This window comes from Lingula anatina, chromosome 3 (genome assembly GCF_051362555.1).
Source record: "Lingula anatina isolate TDL-2025a chromosome 3, LinAna3.0, whole genome shotgun sequence".
In the NCBI taxonomy this organism is placed as follows: Eukaryota; Metazoa; Brachiopoda; class Lingulata; order Lingulida; family Lingulidae; genus Lingula; species Lingula anatina.
The window spans coordinates 30,962,248-30,980,552 of NC_141769.1; the positions used below are offsets into that span (position 1 = coordinate 30,962,248).

General features: G+C 37.4%; 2 protein-coding genes across 4 annotated transcripts in view; one reads left to right on the forward strand and one right to left on the reverse strand.

The window, feature by feature from the left end:
- Nucleotides 1-449: 449 nt before the first annotated feature.
- On the forward strand, nt 450-8,318 carry LOC106151966 (uncharacterized). Of its 2 annotated transcripts, XM_087009283.1 has the most exons (4): nt 450-656; nt 1,933-4,275; nt 4,530-4,884; nt 8,197-8,318. In XM_087009283.1, exons 2-4 carry the CDS (start codon nt 1,949-1,951, stop codon nt 8,224-8,226), a joined length of 2,712 nt encoding a protein of 903 aa, XP_086865409.1. In that variant the 5' UTR covers nt 450-656; nt 1,933-1,948; the 3' UTR covers nt 8,227-8,318. The 2 variants fall into 2 exon arrangements, with proteins under 2 accessions (XP_086865409.1, XP_086865408.1); XM_087009282.1 differs by lacking the exon at nt 8,197-8,318 and having other exon boundaries at nt 451-656; nt 4,530-5,000.
- The window catches only part of LOC147763224 (uncharacterized), a 50,424-nt gene continuing 37,299 nt past the window's right edge, over nt 5,181-18,305 (reverse strand). Inside the window, exons 6-12 of one of the 2 annotated variants that reach the window (XM_087009285.1) lie at nt 17,185-17,262; nt 16,379-16,551; nt 15,782-15,950; nt 14,196-14,231; nt 13,804-13,986; nt 12,569-13,086; nt 5,181-8,404 (exon numbers count right to left, since the gene is read on the reverse strand). In XM_087009285.1, coding sequence (XP_086865411.1) covers nt 7,994-8,404; nt 12,569-13,086; nt 13,804-13,986; nt 14,196-14,231; nt 15,782-15,950; nt 16,379-16,551; nt 17,185-17,262 — 1,568 coding nt within the window. In that variant the 3' untranslated portion in view covers nt 5,181-7,993. Of the gene's footprint in view, nt 9,807-12,568; nt 13,087-13,803; nt 13,987-14,195; nt 14,232-15,781; nt 15,951-16,378; nt 16,552-17,184; nt 17,263-18,305 lie in introns of both variants that reach the window. The other variant, XM_087009286.1, reaches the window with a different exon arrangement.

Below are 18,305 nucleotides of genomic sequence, written 5' to 3' on the forward strand. Positions count from 1 at the left end.
TATAAGACCAGCCTGCAATACCCTTTAAACATAATTTTGCAACAAGCTGAATATCGTTTCCTGTTCTCGGCGCATCTCACCCGGCCATTGTGTTAACAGTTTCAGCACAACTAATGCATTTGGATTGCAAATGGAAGATCTATCCAATCGTCTGCACACATAGTAAATTGTTTTTTATCTTAATAACGATATCAAAGAGTCAATACACACGTTTCTTTCATATGATCTTTAAAAAGGTACTCACTCGGAGGTAGAAAAAAACATTTATTTAAACTTTAAATAGGTCAAAAAGTTATAGATAAATAAAAATATATACATGTAGATAAATAAATGTCATACCACAATGTATAAAAATACGATGGTAAATGTACTAGTGAATCAATATGTCGCTTATACAAAAAGCTAATGAAAATCAAGCTATCCTTCAGGCAACAATTTAAAGTGTTTCTTACAATAGCTGGTTTAATTCATTGCGCCCTGTTGGAGAACACGCCGGTATTAAATTCGCTGGGGTCACATTTATTTTTAAATGAGACGCAGAGCACATACATAACCTCTCGCTCTGTGTGATATTGTAAAGACGTGCGCAGTGGAGGAAATAGTGTTTTTGAGGTCGAGGTTAAAGAAATGAAGATCTGAGGAGTGGTTGAAGCAAGGTAGGTGCCTTTTAATTCCCATGCTTTCTTTTTATGTGCTTTTATAATACGTGGACTGTTTCTCTAGTTCTCTCGTACGCACTCACATTCTCGCTCTCTCTCTAACACACACACACAAACAAATACACAAACGCGTACATAATAGTGTCATAAATTGCCATAAAGTGCTTATATTTCAGGGATTAAAGCACAAATTTTACAAGAGCTATGGCTTGATTTAAGCGTACGCAACTGTTTCAGTATGTATGTTATGCGCAATCTTGGCAGTAACAGAAACAGAATTGTGCATTAATATGGATCATATTACATGTACTGCATTGGTATATACGTAAACCCACTTGTAACTGCTGAAACATTAATCACGGAGTAACCGGTTTCACCACGTTGCGGTATAGATATCCTACATTAAGTCTGACATAAATAAGAAGGCGTAGGTAATGTGCACGTAATGTTTTAATGCAATAGAAAAGCACGCTCAGTCAACTAGGCTGGTGATAATCAGGTGACTGCAGGTGTAAATCTAGGCTGTTAATGTCTTTATACGAAAGTGATAATGTTAAAATAGCTGAAAGAATGGGATAAATATTCTGGCAATACTGTACAGAGTGAAGGGTTACCTGTGAAAAAGCGTGAGACTTTTCATATTTCTGTTTGGTTTTCTTTACTAAAAAGTTATGTTTTTATTTGGTTGATTAATGGAAAATAAATGGACAAAATCTGGAAAGGGTAGATCATATAGGGCGTTGTGAATCTGTTTTCACTTATTTTATTTATTTATTTATTTATTTATTTAGAGGAGGGGAGGGCATCCCAACATTCTGGAAGAATGAATGTTTTGTCGGCTTATTAACCGTTTAAAATACAGGAAAGGAATGTTTGTTCTTATAGGAACAGTTGTAACTTTTTGGTATTCTGTAATGTCGAAAAAATGATTTTATCAAAATTTCATGATATACGACATCTGATTCTGTAGAAAGTGTACTGCCATTATATTACAAAAGGAAAAGCGGCCTACAGTATTTCATGATTCGAACAAATTTATAAATCTATCTCTTAAATACGATTGTAGGTAATTTTACCGTATGGATATACAAGTTTAACATTTGATATTTATCTTTAAGTTCGAATTATCGAAAAAAGCAAACGATCTGCCTTTATTATTATTATTATTTTTGTTCTCGGACACCATCATTGTCAAAGTGATTCATTAAAGACGATTCAGTGCTAACCGAGAGTTCACCATGGGAAATTATTTTAATACTTCATTATATTTCAGGTGACAACGGTTCCAGATGGCCAGACAGCGACTTCACGCAGTCCGTGACCATACCAAGGACGCGTTCCGAGACCTCAAGTCGCTTTTTAGGCATTCAGCGTCCAAAAAGGAGGCAGACGACGCGGTGACTGCGTTAAGGAACAGCCTTGACGAATGGAGGAACGAAAGAATCGATATCGCCATATATGGGTACAACAAAGATCACCTCAAGTTATTGATAACACTTCTTCTCAACGCAGACGAAATATTCAAGCAACTAAAAAAGATAAAGACCAGAGGTATGTCACCTATCAAAACTTTGTCCCGTCAATCACCAGAAAAAAAGACGGTGACTGAAACAACAGAGACTGTGGTACCAAAAGAAGCGGATAAAGATCAGTTTTGTGTCTCCTCGCATCAATTTCCTGAAAACTCAAAAGCAACACTTTGGGAGGTTTACGTGCCAGAGACTGTGACTAAAACAGAACGTGCATTACGCCTTGAAACATTCTGCTTGTCACACCCGATCCAATTGGCTGTCTTCCTACTGGATGATATTTCTATCACGGCTGATGATTGGTCTACCTCCATTACGGATTCCCTAGCAGAAAACATAAAGGTGCTTTATGTCAAAGTCGTAGGCGAAAATAGGGTTGAAGGAAATGAGGTGTGCCAGGAAAATCCCGACAGTCCTCACAGCTTAGAGTCTGGTATAATGAGTCAGTCCGGCGAAGAGAGCTCAACTGCGACTAACAAAGCTTCGAACGAAACGGATGATGCCAAGGAGCATGAGGAACCTAATTCCAATCATGAGCCTGGGGACGTCACTCCGACTGATTGCTGGCTTGGCAAAGAACAGCATATTTTTCCTGTGACAGAATTTAATACTGAAGCCGCAGACAATTCGTCGTTACCTCAACCAGGTAAGGGAGATGACACAATTCAGTGTCACCACAGTGACGAGATATGTTCTGGAAGTCACAGAGATATTTCTGAGATTTCTCCGGACCACCCAAATTCACCTGTAACCGAGTTAGGCGCGGTGAAAGACCAAGATGCAGCTGCTAATCATACTGGAACCATATCCTACGGGAGCCAATCAGTCGAAGAACCAGCGTCTACTAATCTGTCTGATGGACATCCATTGCCAGCATCCAGTCAGGATCCAAATAACGAGCAAGGTTTTTCGAGTTTATCAGACAAAGATGCAACTAAAATAGAACCATCGTCATCCTGTGAGCTGGCTTTATGCAAACCAGTTTTAAAACCTGACACTGATAACAAAAATGAACTGCCATCACTACACCATGATACTTGTGATGGCGAATACGACGATTGTCTGGTTGTTGAAAACCAATTGTTAATTTCAGAAGACGTTACAAATGTTGACACTGAAAGACCATCGCCGATGCAGTTCTCCTCTGCTGACGAAACAGGTTCGCTGTCAAATGATGACATGACCAGAATAAATCGAGATTCAACGTTGGACCAAAAACCATCTAACAAAGAACCCCAGGATCTTGAAAAAACAACAAGCCTTCAAAGTGAAAACATAACTGAGTCTTCTCCTTCGTCCATTATATCAATAGGTGAAGAACCAAGCAACGATTCCAATCCATTTGAAAAAGAAAGTGAAAGAGCAACTGGCAGTGACGAAGATTCTGCAACCACTGATGAGTTTGAGCATACAAGTAGTATCACAGATGATGTGAAGCGTGATGCTGGGAATGGTGGGAACGATGGTGATTGTGAGAGGTCTGCAAAGTGTGGGAACGTGGAACCGATTAGTGACCTACGCCATGACACTGGAGCCAAACACGTTTGTGACGATACGAAGGAAAGCACACCACCTGATACAGTTACCCCTAAAATGATCATCTTCGATGTTGATGAAGCTCTTGCCAAAGGTGGGCGAATTGAAAAGGCACTGAGAATTCAACATGTAGATGCGTTCTTCGTGGGCATCGGGAAAAAATTGAAGGGACATTTTAAGGGAGGTAAAGCAAAAGTGAAGAGAGTAGCAAACAGAATCCCCATTGGATTGAAATCAACCAAGAGGAAGTTTATTGAAGAGGTCGACGATGTTGAAATACGTAACCTGTCCGCTGCAACGTTCTACACTAAGTCGCTTCAAGAAGTACTGTTTGGAATAGTCACAAAATTGGAGAAGAAGAAAAGTGAGGCATTCGTGTACACTATCCACGGGTCTTACTACGAAGACATATTGGAATCAAAGGCTGACTGGATGTTAAAGAGGTCTAAGAATATCGCTGCGCTGTCGGCGGTGGGTGGGGCGGTGCCTGTTCCCGGAGTGTCGGCAGTTTTGGATGTGACCCTTTTGTTGAAAGAGTTGATTTTCTTCAGGTGTGTTATATATATATATATATATATATATATATATTTATATTAATTAATCAATTTATTTATTTATTTATTTATTTTTATTTTTATTTTTTTATTCTTTGTTTATAGCCAGTGAAAAAAATTAAAATGGTTTTTACAAATAAATCAATAAGTTTTCATGTCTCAATAATAACAAGTGCAATAAATATAAAAAAACGAATATAATCAAAGCAGAAATTGCCTAAAGTTTTGCTCTTTTTTTTCTCTTCCATCAGAAAACAGTTTGGACTTGACGAGGTAGCCCTAAAGCGTCTGCGGAGAAGCTCAGGTGTAAACCCGGAAGCTCTAGAAGAAATACTGAAAGACTGCGCATGCCTTGCCCTGGACAAAAAGACACTGTTAGAGCTCGGTAAACGTTTTGCTGTTCAAACAGCCGTGGAAGAGATTTCTCGATTGATTCCCGTCGTCGGTAGCATTGTAGCTGGTGGAATTTCATTCTACACGTCGCTTAAAATACTCGAGTTATTGATTAATGATATGAAGGAAGCTTCATTTAAAGTCGGTGCATTGCTCGAGTGTCTTTCAGGCAATTTAGGAACTTACACGAAGGAATTTGAAATGAAACAAGACGTGAGTGAAAAGTTTGATATTTTAGGTTTAAATAAAAGTTCTAAATAGTCAGGTTAAAAACCGATCTACTTAGGCCCGTAGCCAGGGAATGGTGTGTGTGTTTGTGTTTGTGTGTGTGTGTGTGTGGGTGGGTGGGGGGGGGGGGGTCGTAATTCTAACGAACGGCGCCCAGAAAAGGCCTGCTTGATGTAAATTTGATTTACACGAGGGTAATAGGTCTAATTTTTTAAAACAGCCCTAATTTGAAATTGCTATCTACGGGCCCGCCAGTGAAAATGAATCACGACAAATATGAGTAGTTTTTCCACCATGACAATAATATTGAAATTTTGGTTGGAGGAAAATATATCTTATTTAACGTTCCGGCATTGTTAACTGTATTACTGATCTTAGGTCGGGAAACGAGGGTCAGTAACCCAATAGGTTTATTTTTTGTCTAGTGTTACAGAGATTAATAAAAAATTCCACTCTTTCATAATCCAAAAGCGTTTATTTAACATTTGAAAGATTCCCATCTACATCATCTGAACACTTCTACCGAAGAGTACATGCATGTAGTGAACATTAATAACCACAGTTCATATCAATAAAGCACAATATATAGCTTCACATATATTATTTCTAATCCTTGAATGATAGGTTTCAAATATGTCAGTCAAAATATTGCATTTTTGCCTTCGTTTCTTGGCATTTTAAAGTCCATTTTAAGCAATTTGGTCGTACAATGACGTCAGACAGACAATCGCTGGTCTACGTTATTCCGTTTTTGAATACGATCCAAGTAAATATTAATGCCACTCGTACATACGTGTACTGTAACTGTAAGCAGCTAACGGTATATGTGTATGTATATATTATATACCTTTTGATTTTTTATCAAATTTCCTTCAGCATGCAAAAAACTTTAAAATCCTTATATTAGTTACAATTAAATCCTTACATTAGTTATAGTTTAAGTTCTGAAAGTAATAAAGTACGATCACGGCGAACGTAAGCAATAATATTATGAGACCTATATAACGGAGGGAGAAAACGTTAATGACCATATGCAATGTCGGAAGAAACTAAAATAATTTCCAAAACGACTATTTAGATATTTTTCAGAAGTTTAGCCCAGGATAGCATTAAATAATATTACATATTAGCATAATGAAATAAACACTAAGTAAAAGTTCTACTTCACTGTCTATCAAAACACTGTCACTGTGCATTACAAGTGCTAATATTATCTTTAGGTGTAACTGTATAGCATGCACATGTCAGGATTTTAAAAGTGTATGAATAAAATCCTCAGAATGTTGACTGTGATAAAACTAATACATGAACTGATGCCGTCTACATGGGTTCTTACGAACTATTAATAATAGAAGTAACTCCATTTACGATTAAACTTCCCTTAAGCAAATGTACATCACATTACCCAATAACTCAATTGGTTGACCAATCGAACCAAGGATCCAAACATTTATTCATAAAAGGCTGTAATATTTTTAAATATTACAGTACGGGGCATAAATACAGTGTACAAGCCTAAAACACAGACAAACACACACACACACAAAATCATTCAACTGCAAGACGGAAATATATGCTTTGCTACAAAAATTACGAAATTCCATATACACTATAAAGTCAATTCTATCTTATTTTTTAAAAAATCAAAAAGATCCAAGATCAGTGCACCCGCGAAACGAAGTATGATGCAAATCTAAAACTAGTAACAAAAATAAAAATACAGCCGCCAACGATGCATACATTCGTGCAATTAAACAGCACAAAATTATGCATCGTTTAACTAAGTATATAATACAGTGTATATACATGTTCACAAGCTCATTACTACATGTAACTACAGGGGGTACAGGAGAAAAAAATGGTGGTTGCAAGAAGTGGTCGCCCCAAGAGGTCTAGCGTCAAAGCCCACAAGCATCTTTTTATGCTGTCCGGGCTTAGAAGATTTGAACCATGCATCGAATCGGCTTTGTAGTTGTCGTGCAATTTGCATTTTGAGGTTAGCAAAAGCAATGTACAAAGAAGGCTCCATGCTACAGGAATTCGAACTAATTCTTTCAAGATGAAACCACTTATCACCTTGGTAAACACACGAAAAACAGGTGACATGGGCTGCAAGAACCATTACTTGGATCGTATGAGACCATACTCACCATTAACAACGCAAGTGGACAAACGGTATGGGGAACATCATCCACACCTTCTCGCGTGAAAATATGGATTGTCTCGTTAGGAAGTCCACATCAGTAATGGTTCGGGGTGCATTGGTTACTAAAGTTTGATGCATGGAAACCTAAACCACGAGCGTCACATTGAAATTCTACCGTCGCTGCAGAAAACATCTTTGGAGACAGAAACCATCCGTTCATTTTCCAGGATGATAACGTCACATCTCACAGAACCAGGGCTGTTTAAGAATAATTTTACCAGCACTGCATCAACAGGGTGGATTGGCCTCATTGAAAACCCGTGGAGTTAGATTGGATATCATATGACAAAGGGTCTCCCCTTTTCAAGTACGGTCTAACCCAAAGTATCTTCAGAGCCTGGGCCAACATAGCCCCCAGAAGATTACTGAACCGTTATCAGTCTATTCCCAGAAGGACTGTATTGAGACCACGTGACCTTTCTACAAAATATTACATTGACAAGATGACCTGCTCACCTTCCTAAAAAGGTTCATTAGTCTGGTAGATATACATGGATTGTTGAATTAATAATTCCACAGACAGTTATCTAATTACTTTCATACCGTCTAATTAAACAAAATGCAATACCTTTGTCACCCCCCTCTCTGTAAAATACTTTTAGAGAAAGTATAAAGACTAAACTCGGCACTAAGATTCAAATGTGGGCAATAATGAAACTAGCAGTATACAACTGGTGTCCACATTATTATCTGGCACTGTAACGTATTCATCGTGTGCAGTTTTAATTGCTGATGAGTAACTTCGCTTTTAAAACCAAACCTGTCTGTGCACGCAAATATCTAGCATTGTTTGTATAAATACAGTATGTTGCGCAGCTGGATGCACAGTTTAATAAATTGAATACGTACTTTTTTAGAAACGAATGTAATTAAAATCTAACTTTCTTATCAAATCTGATTGCTTTGGTAGCGACGCTTCCACTCCAGAATCCATTCTCTAACATCATCCGCTGATTTTACATCTGTTATTCCCTGGTCTTTCAACTCCTTCTGCCTTTTTTCCAGCAGTTCTATAGGAATGACTTGGTCATCTCCGACGTCTGTCAGTTTGGGAAGCATGTCCTGAATACTTCCCCCGTTTTTCATTCCAGGATCGTCTGCTACGGAAGAGCATTTGCTGAAGCAGAGAAGGAATGGCCCATTCAATGATTTGACATGTTCCAGTTCGTGGATAAAAACTTGGTCGGCGGTACCACTAAACTGGTAAACCCATATGAACAGATCGGCTGCTTTTCCAAAATCATCGGTGAGAGCGGCAATTGGCTTGATGGTAGACGTTGAACCAGGCATATCTACCAACTAAAAGAAATCATAATACATGAAAAACTATACCACCAGCTGGAGTAAGCGGATTCGTATGTAAAAGAAAAAAAGGACACCACCTCTAGTGTTGTGCTTGACAAGATCTAAAATGCAGTCTAGAGTTCTAAATATTTTTTATTGAAAATTACAATTTAAAACAAAACCATGGAGAAGAGGAAAAGTTTAAATCCAAATTTGTGAAGTGCGATTCATGGCAAAAAGAAGGTCAATGGTCAATTTTAAGGTCACAGTTACATTGCTAGTATATATCTTCCTATTCAAGTTCAATAGTAACTATAACATATTTCTGCCAGTTTTGGAGATATAATATAATAATAATAATAATAATAATAATAATAATAATAATAATAATATTACATTCTATCTCAAGGCGCCTTACAATAATGGCTAATATACTAAAATCATTAAAATGACTACAATATTTTAATCATAAACTCTCATTGGAAACCATTTAAAATTTACACTACTAAAAATCAATCTTATTAAAAAAACATATATGCATTAAAATAAAATCTAAGAGATATAGACAGAATTAAAAATGTGGGTCTTTAAAAGAGATTTAAAATTGTCAAAGTCTTCTGTTTTTCTAATAAAATTTGGTAGACCATTCCACACTTTTGGGGCGTAGATTATAAAAGCACGATCTCCATAACTTTTTAGGCACCCCTTCTCTAAAACAGAATGTTCTAAAATAAAATCATTCTCAGTATTAAAACGTGTGGACCGCCGTGGTAAGTTAAAACAGATAAGATCAGATAAATATAATGGTCCTTGTGAATGGATAGCCTTAAAAATAATACAAAGTACTTTAAAATCAATCCTCTGCTTCACAGGCAGCCAGTGTAATTCTTTCAGAATGGGAGTGATATGGTGTGTACTATTGTACTTAATTTGACAAACCAGTCTTGCAGCCGAGTTTTGAATAACTTGTAACTTTTTAATCTGATTGTCACAAATACCAAGAGGAGACTATTGCAGTAATCTAATCTTGATGATATAAATGCATGTACTAATTTTTCAGTGGTTTTGTTATCTAACACTTTCCTTATTTTTCCAATGCGCCATAGTGTTTAAGATGCTGATTTACACACTTCAGATACACGCTTGCCCATAGTGCCATTTTCATCGAGGGTAACTCCAAGATCTTTTACAGAACAAGAAGGTTTTATAAGAACATCTCCTATGCAAATGTTGGCATCTGCTACATTTTTTCTATTTGCCTTGAACCTTGATGTAAACCATATCAACTCAGTCTTACTATCATTTAAAGCCAACATGTTCACTTTCATCCATTCTCGAATCTCTGCAAGACAAGTCTCCATAGAAGTGATTGTTGCAGACTGGCTGCTCTTGCATGTAATATATACTTGTGTGTCATCTGCAAAAATAACAGTGTTCAGACCATGCTTTAGTATGATATCTTCTACAGGTAACATGTATAATGAGAATAGGATCGGACCTAACACAGACCCTTGTGGGACACCATACTCCAAGTTAACTGGCTGAGATAAAACCGACTCTATTGAAACCCTTTGTGTTCTGTTTTTCAGGTAAGAGGTAAACCAACTAAGTGCAAGTCCATTCACTCTAAAACGATGCTGCAACCTGTGAAGAAGAATATTATGATCTATGGTATCGAAAGATATAACAGATGTAAAGTTTGTTAAGTTCAGTTCGTGGTGAAAAGTAGGTCAAAGGTCAATTTGAACAGGAACATTGCCAGTATATGACTTCCTATTTAAGTTCGATAGTAACTATGGGCATATCTCTGTCAGTTTTGGATATATAAGAGATAGGAAGTTGCAAAGTTCAATTCGAAAGTGGATAAAAGGCCAATTTCTAGGTTACAGTTAGATTGTCAGTATATGACTTCCTATTTCAAGTTCAATAGTGACTATGGGCCCATCTCTTTCAGTTTTGGAGATATAGGGGACAGAAACCTTGCAAAGCTCAGTTCATGGTGAAAAGTACATGTAGGTCTAAGGTCAATTTTAAGGTAACAGTTAAATTATCAGTATATGACTTCAAGTTCAATAGTAACTATGGGCCTATTTCTGCCAGTTTTGGAGATAGAAGGGACGGAAACCTTGCAAAGTTCAGTTCGTGGTGAAAAGTAGGTCAAAGGTCAATTTTAACAGGAACATTGCCAGTATATGACTTCCTATTCAAGTTCGATAGAAACTATGGGCGTATTTCTGTCAGTTTTGGATATATAAGAGATAGGAAGTTGCAAAGTTCAATTCAAAAGTAGGTAAAAGGCCAATTTCTAGGCTACAGTTAGATTGTCAGTATATGACTTCCTATTTCAAGTTCAATAGTGACTATGGGAACATCTCTTTAAGGTTTGGAGATATAAGGGACAGAAACCTTGCAAAGCTCAGTTCATGATGAAAAAAGGTCAAACGTCAATATCAAGGTCACAGTTAGATTGCCAGTATATGACTTCCTATTCAAGTTCAATAGCAACTATGGGCATATCTCTGCTAGTTTTGGAGATATAACAGAAAGAAAGGTTGCAAAGTTCAGCTCATGATGAAAAGTTGGTCAAAGGTCAATTTTAAAGTCACAGTTAGATTACCAGTATATGACTTCCTATTCAATAGTAACTATGGGGGTTTCTCTGCAAGTTTTGGAGATATGAGGGAAGGAAACCTTGCAAAGTTCAGTCCATGGTGAAAAGTAGGTCTAAGGTCAATTTTAAGGTAACAGTTAAATTGTCAGTATATGACTTCCTATTCAAGTTCAATAGTAACTATGGGCCTATTTCTGCTAGTTTTGGAGAGAGAGGGGACGGACACCAAGTTCAGTTGATGGTGAAAAGAAGGACAAAGGTCAATCAACACAGATTTCCAGCATATGACTTCCTGTTCAACTTCAATAAGAACTATGGTCCTATCTCTGCCAGCTTTGGAGATATAAGAGACTTAAATGTTGCAAAGTTCAGTTCATGGTGAAAAGTAGGTCAAAGGTCAATTCAAGGTCACAGTTAAATTGCGAGTATATGACTTCCTATTCAACTTCAATAGTAACTAGGGAAATATCCCTGCCAGTTTTGGAGATATAAGAGACTAAATATTTGGAGTTACAGTAATGTGCCATAAATTTCCTACAGAAGGAATTTATTGAAATAAAGAAAATGTCATTTTTGTTGAAATTCTTGAAGTGGGAGGTGCTCAGAAGTTCCATATGTTCAAACTTCATGAAATAAATGAAACTTCATGGAATGTCATTTTTGACCAGAAGTTGCCAAGCCTTATGTTATCTTTTCCAGACATTCAAAATTTCATGCATATTACCGTATTGCACATTTTACTTTCCCCACCACAACGTACTTTTCGATACAGCATAATTCGTAAACCGTATGGAAAAAAAGAGACCACCTCCAGTGTTGGGCTTGACATGCTCTATCAAATGCCAAAAAACAAGAGGTCTCTAGCATTAACGGTTCCAGAATTAGAGTTTAGTTTTCTGTTTCGGCATCTAATGGCCGCTGCTCCTGTGAAAATGCACCGATTGACCCCAAACTCACAGAGATGAAGATGACCTGAAGGGTAACACCTGCTAATAATATTATAGGTTAGGTCTGTGTAGTTTCTGAATATCAGCGGAGATTTTTTTTCATAAAAAATTCCTTTTTTTTTTTTTTTGAAAATTTGAAAAGGTCAAATCCAACAACATATTTGAAATCTCCACATATGACATTCGGTCAGCCGTCTATAGAAATATTTCCCATAATTCCTTCGGTATGGCAGATAATTAGCATTTAATTTTGCCAATTTTTAACATGGGTGCATTGCAATGAGCGCCACACCTAGACCCAAGCACCGACAAAGCTCACATTTTACGTGGATCGAGTTGAGATTATACGTGACCTATATCCAAGAGATGGGTATGCAGGCCCTTGTAGTCTAGGAGGAGAAGCAGTAACTGGTGACTTGGCGGCGGAGCCGGCGAAACGGACCGAATGGGACTAAAACCATGTGTACCGCCAGCGCCTACGCTGGTGGTATAATAAACCACTTTTCTTACACATCTCATTACATAATAAGGCTTTCCATCTAGAGATAAGGTAAAACAGCATACACGTTTAATCAACACGACTCCAGTAAAGAGAAAAAAATCATAAAGTTTGAGACTAACCTTAATCTCTTCTTGGTCCAAAGTGCACCTGTATAAAATTGGTTCTTCAGTATGCCTACACATGCCTATCTTTGCAGATGGGGTTGTGGTTCCTGCCAGCTGATGGACGAGAGTCGTCTTGCCGTGATTCTGTTGACCGATCACTAGGATAATTATTTCCTTCAAATATATTTCTCTTACTCGGCGGATTATGCAAATGGCATGAAGGCGCTTAGACAACTCGCTACGTGTATCGTCGGTAATCTCTTTTACAGCAAGTTTCTTTATTTTTGCTTCGTCGATAGACAACATCTCTTCATCAATACATTCTTTAGATATTGCTTCTTCTTGAATTGTTTTCTCAAGTTTACAGTTGCAATCTTGAGAAGTGATTGTTGAGTTCATGTTCAACAAGAGGGTCATGATGGAAGTCAGTACCGAGCGGTATCGATGCTCCACTTTTGTTTTTCCCGTGGTCAGATAAATATATGCCAACCCATATCCCAACGCACTAGGAACGATAAGGGGGGGGGCAACCACTGAAAGAAGGATGAGCTAAATGATAACACTTCTCTATATCTTACAGCAGTGACAAGGTGCTATGCATAGTAAGTATATTGACCACAAATATGTAAGGGGATAGGTATGTTAATATGACCAAATTTGACAAAAATAGCTCATTTCCCATTTGTTATATCGAAAACTTGTCTAGCTACAAGTATAAAACTAACCACATTCAGAGCAAAAATGCCTCTTTTCGTTGTTGTTTTTTTCACTGCTCTGGCCCTTCCGTTACTTCTGTTTTTATGCTGTGCACCCATTTATTGTCAATTTAACAGCTTTGAATATTGATTTAAGATTGTATCTAATGCCCGGCTCCCATATCTAGATCGTTCTAACAGGATTGATCCAACTCCAAGGGGTTTCTCACCAAATTGCTTTCAGCTTAAACGACATAGGTGTCTGGCACACCTACTGAAGCTGCTACAAATAATTACTCACCAACAGGTTTAGCAGGCATGAAGCTAAGAAAATACACCACAATATACCTATCCCCTTATCATGCTTTCTTTCTCGTTATGTCGAAATGGAATTCACATTCAATTAAGAAACTGAAATTGTGTCTAAGTAATGAGCTACATAAACAAAGTGTATAGATCAAAGTCCATATATTTTCTAACCCAATGTCAGCAAATGTGTACATTACACTTCACCCGTTTATTGTCAATTTCATGAAATTTAGAAATATCATGTACCTGCTCCCACGGTTCCAACCACTGCCATAAGAAAACAGAGAACGCCATTATTTATCTCTTTGTTTGTCCTGTTGCATCTAATTTTGATGTTTTCAATTTTTTCCCGAATTTCTAGAAGAAGCTTCGTTTCATCGATTTGCCGTACTTCACGTGCGATCTCACTGTTTGGTTGCCTTACGGTTTCTACAGAAAAGAGTAGGTATTTAACGAGTGATATTATTACATGGGCTAACAACATCGTTTATCTAAATAATATATTATATAGTATAGGTACCTATATGTAACACGTGCGTAACAGTACCTGGAAAACATCAGCTAATCCAGCAATCGCATCTGGAAGCATACTTAGTACGATTGTAGTTATTCTTCATGTATATATCTGTCAAACTTACCTTTGAGCAGGCGATCAGGTTTTTTGGTTGTAACCTCTGTAAAAAGTAAATAAATGTTACCCTTAACACAATCCCAGCACACACATAACGTTTGTGTAACGTTACCACATATTTAATAATAATTATAATAATAATTTATTAAGCCAATAAAATACAAATGTATAAAATCGGGAATCTTTTGCCCTGTAGTAGCGCCATTGAAATATAAAGAATGAAAATTAAAATTACATGTTAGAGTTAAAAATAGTTACTGCCGAAGGATAAAAGCTATTTAAAAATCGCTTACTACCCTTAAAAGCAAAGAGTCTCGAATTGCTAGGTAAAAATTTAAAAAGGGTATGGGCTGGATGGGAACTGTCTGTCATTATTGATAATGTTTTCTTTTTAGTCCTGTCTAGATATATAGTATGGACGGGAGTTAGATCTGTTCCAATTACAATCCCTGCAATTTCAATAGGGTTATGATCTCAGAATTGACTGACGGTGTTTTGGAGGGCAAACAGCGGACTTATACCACGGCTGTCCATTGGCTACTTCGCTATCATTGACTTAAACCACGACTAGCACGTAGAACAAAAGCCTCGGCCGTGCTGTATTCGACATACAAGCACGTCAGGTACGAGTGTGTTCCACGGTCTGTTGCATTCCCGTCACTCACTATAGCTAAGAAGGGCCCAGTATCTGAATATCGGCATCTAGCGCCCACCACGAATAAAACAACAATGAAAACAAGTCGTTTCTCAAAATTTTCATGAAACAGCAATTATCCAAAAACTGAAAAATCGCGATCTCGAATTTGAACAAGTTGCTCAAAATACAGAATGTAAAAACAAAAGTTTAAAAATCTACACTTCTAACGTAAATTTCCTGCCCTCTTTGGCAATGACTATTTTCTTAATCTGTGAAGGCACATGAAGTATTAAGGTATCATCATCATCATCATTACATGATCAGGGCAGGGGCGGATCCAGGATTATTTGAATGGGGGTGGGGAGGTGGGGGTCCGGGACAACAGGCCTCAGATGTGAAGCCGATCGTCGCCCCATGGTGTGGGGTTTGGGGCCCGCTCAAGGGCTCAGAAAATTTTGGGTGTTTTGGAGGGGGGATTCTCAGTATCTAAACTGCTGCTGGTGGTGGTAGTGTTGTTAGTGCTGCTGCTGCTGCACGAAGTGGCTGGGGCTGACTTGGGTCGAGGGGGCTGAGGCATGTTCAGCCTTGTCCGTCATCGTCCAACACAGGACTAAGTGAAGTGACCACAAGGGCCCCTTACAAGTATGAGTAAAATATCGCAAGGGCAGAGTAGTAGCCAATCAGAGGCCGTAGTTTAAGCCAGATGCAACACTCGTCGTCGAGCTGTACGTGAAAATTACTGGTGAATTTCGAGCAGAAATGGCATTGGCGACAGTAACAGACACGGTGATCAGAATATTTACAGAAACATACAGTGTCAGTACGTAATATACTGTGTACGTTCATAAAAGCCAAAGTTAACAACAAAGTCTATGCTTCGTTAACAATTAACGATGGGTCCTGCCAAGCATATTGTTAAGTATATAAATATAGGGTATATAAAATATTCCATTTACCTGTTACCTTTCCTATCAACTTTGTCACTTTACTGTTTTTGTAATAGTCGTCTTCGGATGCATTAAAATAACGAGCGGAGAGAGTCTCCCGCTTGGTTGCTTTATTCAGGACCTCCACTACGTCAGCCTTCCCGTCAGGTGTCATGCAAGGGCATGCATTAAGCAGATCCTGTAAACAAAATTGAAAGCTAGCAAGTACGTGTGACAAAATGAAAGCATATAATGCGTTCTCGACAACCTTCCGCTCATACGGAACATACCGAACGGGTAGATAAGCGGATCAATGGCTAGAGCTTGGAAACGCTAAAATAGTGCTCGTTAACTTCAAGTTGTGGTTGTTAATCTGAGTGAGGCTCGTTCATATTGGCGTTTGCGCTCGGGAATCTGAGGCGTGTGTTAGGAAACGCCTTATCCGTTCATGAGGCCTTATATAAAATGTATTGGATTGGAAGACAACAGTATAGTAGTAAGTTCAAATAATAATTTAACCTCAGTAATACAGATATAACAGGGGAAAGTATGGTTTTCACTGTAATAAACGACGCTATATATCGCCAAGTGTAAAGCAATAAGCATTCAATTTGTCACGTGGTTTACCTGGCCGGCGTAGGGTAGTTCCAAATTCTCCCCGAAATGAGTTTCACAAGCAAAATGCACCGGTAACTGTATATGTATAAAAGGATCCACGGGAAAGGATATCTCTAACGTTAATTCAGTCTCTGTTTTGGTTGCTTTGATTACTTTTACATTTCTGGGCTCACTGTCGGTATCTGAAAGGAATGCAAATTCACGTTAGTAACATAATGAGTAACAAAAAGTACCCACATCCATCCTTTTTATACTAAACATGTAGTAATGATTATAATAAAATAATGAAGTTTGAAATGTGAAAATAAAACGGATAGTGCATTAAAAGATAAATAAAATAAAGTTGGGTTCACGCCAGTTTATAAAATTCTAACCAAGCGGAGAGGGGCAGCATTGTCCACTGCAAGTAAAATTTGACTTGGAAAACTGCAGCATAGTGTCAGATAACAGAAAAACCGGCTGGCTACCATCAGCAGCCCAAAAAACATCCCATACCGGTGCATGAACAGAACCCCTCGAGCAGCATTTATTTCTTACGTATGTTTATACAACACCCGTTTTCTTTTTCGATGATATGCACTAACATTTTTTTCATTATTATTATCATTTACTCGATCAACATAAATGAAAAGCAGAGATATTTTATTTCACGAATGAAAACGTAAACGTTTCAACATAATAATAATAATAAACTCACAAGATATGAAAATCATTTTGATATATTAGTGACTGTAAGCATAGTATAAGGCATCAAATCACTACCCGATTATTGGCACCAATACACTATCAATACTACATGTACTATCCAAACTTACATCTAAAAGTGTCCAAATCCAAAACATCAAAACCTCTGCCAGAGACTTTTAGTTGCAGTATACTTTTATTTCTATACTCTGAAAGTAAATATAGAACTCGCAAAAAACGTTATTCACATGTATAGTTTTTAGTTGAAGTTAAATCAAAACTTTAAATTTAGCAGGAGAACAACTTGAGTATATCGGCTGAAAACTTTATTTCAAGAACCTGGGGTGACACATTTTCTTTCAGTTGCAATCTAAATATTTTATGTAGCCAAATGTGCACAAGCACAACGAAGCCCGGATTTTGATCAAAATAAATAAGGTCATTTGACTAAAAATTGCCATTTATAAAAATGATACGAGGCACAAGAGGGGGAAAATAACAACATAAAATTAAATGATCATACACACATCCCCCATACAATGGAGAAAAAGTTGGCAAAGAGCAAAATAATGGTAACAAGATGTGAAAGAAGTTCAAATCCCCGCCAACCAAGGTGTACTTGTGAACATTGTAAGATGATAGTGAAGTTAAGGTATTTCTGATATATAAGAATTGTAAGAGAGTGAATAAATAAAGTGTAAACTTCGGTGGTAGGAAAAAATTACAACTGTCATCAGACGTTCATTCCCACAATAGGGAAACGCCAATGTACTGTAGAAAAGAAATAAACATTGCAGAAGGAAAATGTTAGGAATTCGTCCTGGTACAAGTACTTGAAATATAATAAGATACTAAGCCACAAAAATGGGGGAATAAGTAGTGTGCTTCGAGGACTTGAAGCATTATTCAATTTTTTTTACGTTTGACATTTTGTTCATTAAACCAACTTTTAAAATACATTTTGGAATAAATGAATGTATGTTAAATGTCAATAAACGTGGGAAAGTGAATTAATGACAGTATTCTAATTATTTGTATTGAAGCTGCACTGTCAGGTGCTGGCGCCGAAGCTAGATTGAAAACCTTCTCTAGATCTCCCACTTCTGCCACCGGTAATGTTGTGTACAAGTAAGTATTGTAAAATTCTGTACTGTTCTTTAAATGCTGTAAAAACCAACCTATGTCTTTTACCCTTGTAAACCATATGTTCAACCAATTTGTTTCCCCAAGAGCCCTACGCGTCCTATATATA

What these genes read in the sequence shown, in the direction of transcription:
- LOC106151966 (XM_087009282.1), top strand. Translation starts at nt 1,949, where the DNA reads ATGGCCAGACAGCGACTTCACGCAGTCCGTGACCATACCAAGGACGCG. An exon ending in AAAGAGTTGATTTTCTTCAG is followed by an intron (nt 4,276 to 4,529) that starts GTGTGTTATATA and finishes CTCTTCCATCAG; the next exon opens with AAAACAGTTTGGACTTGACG.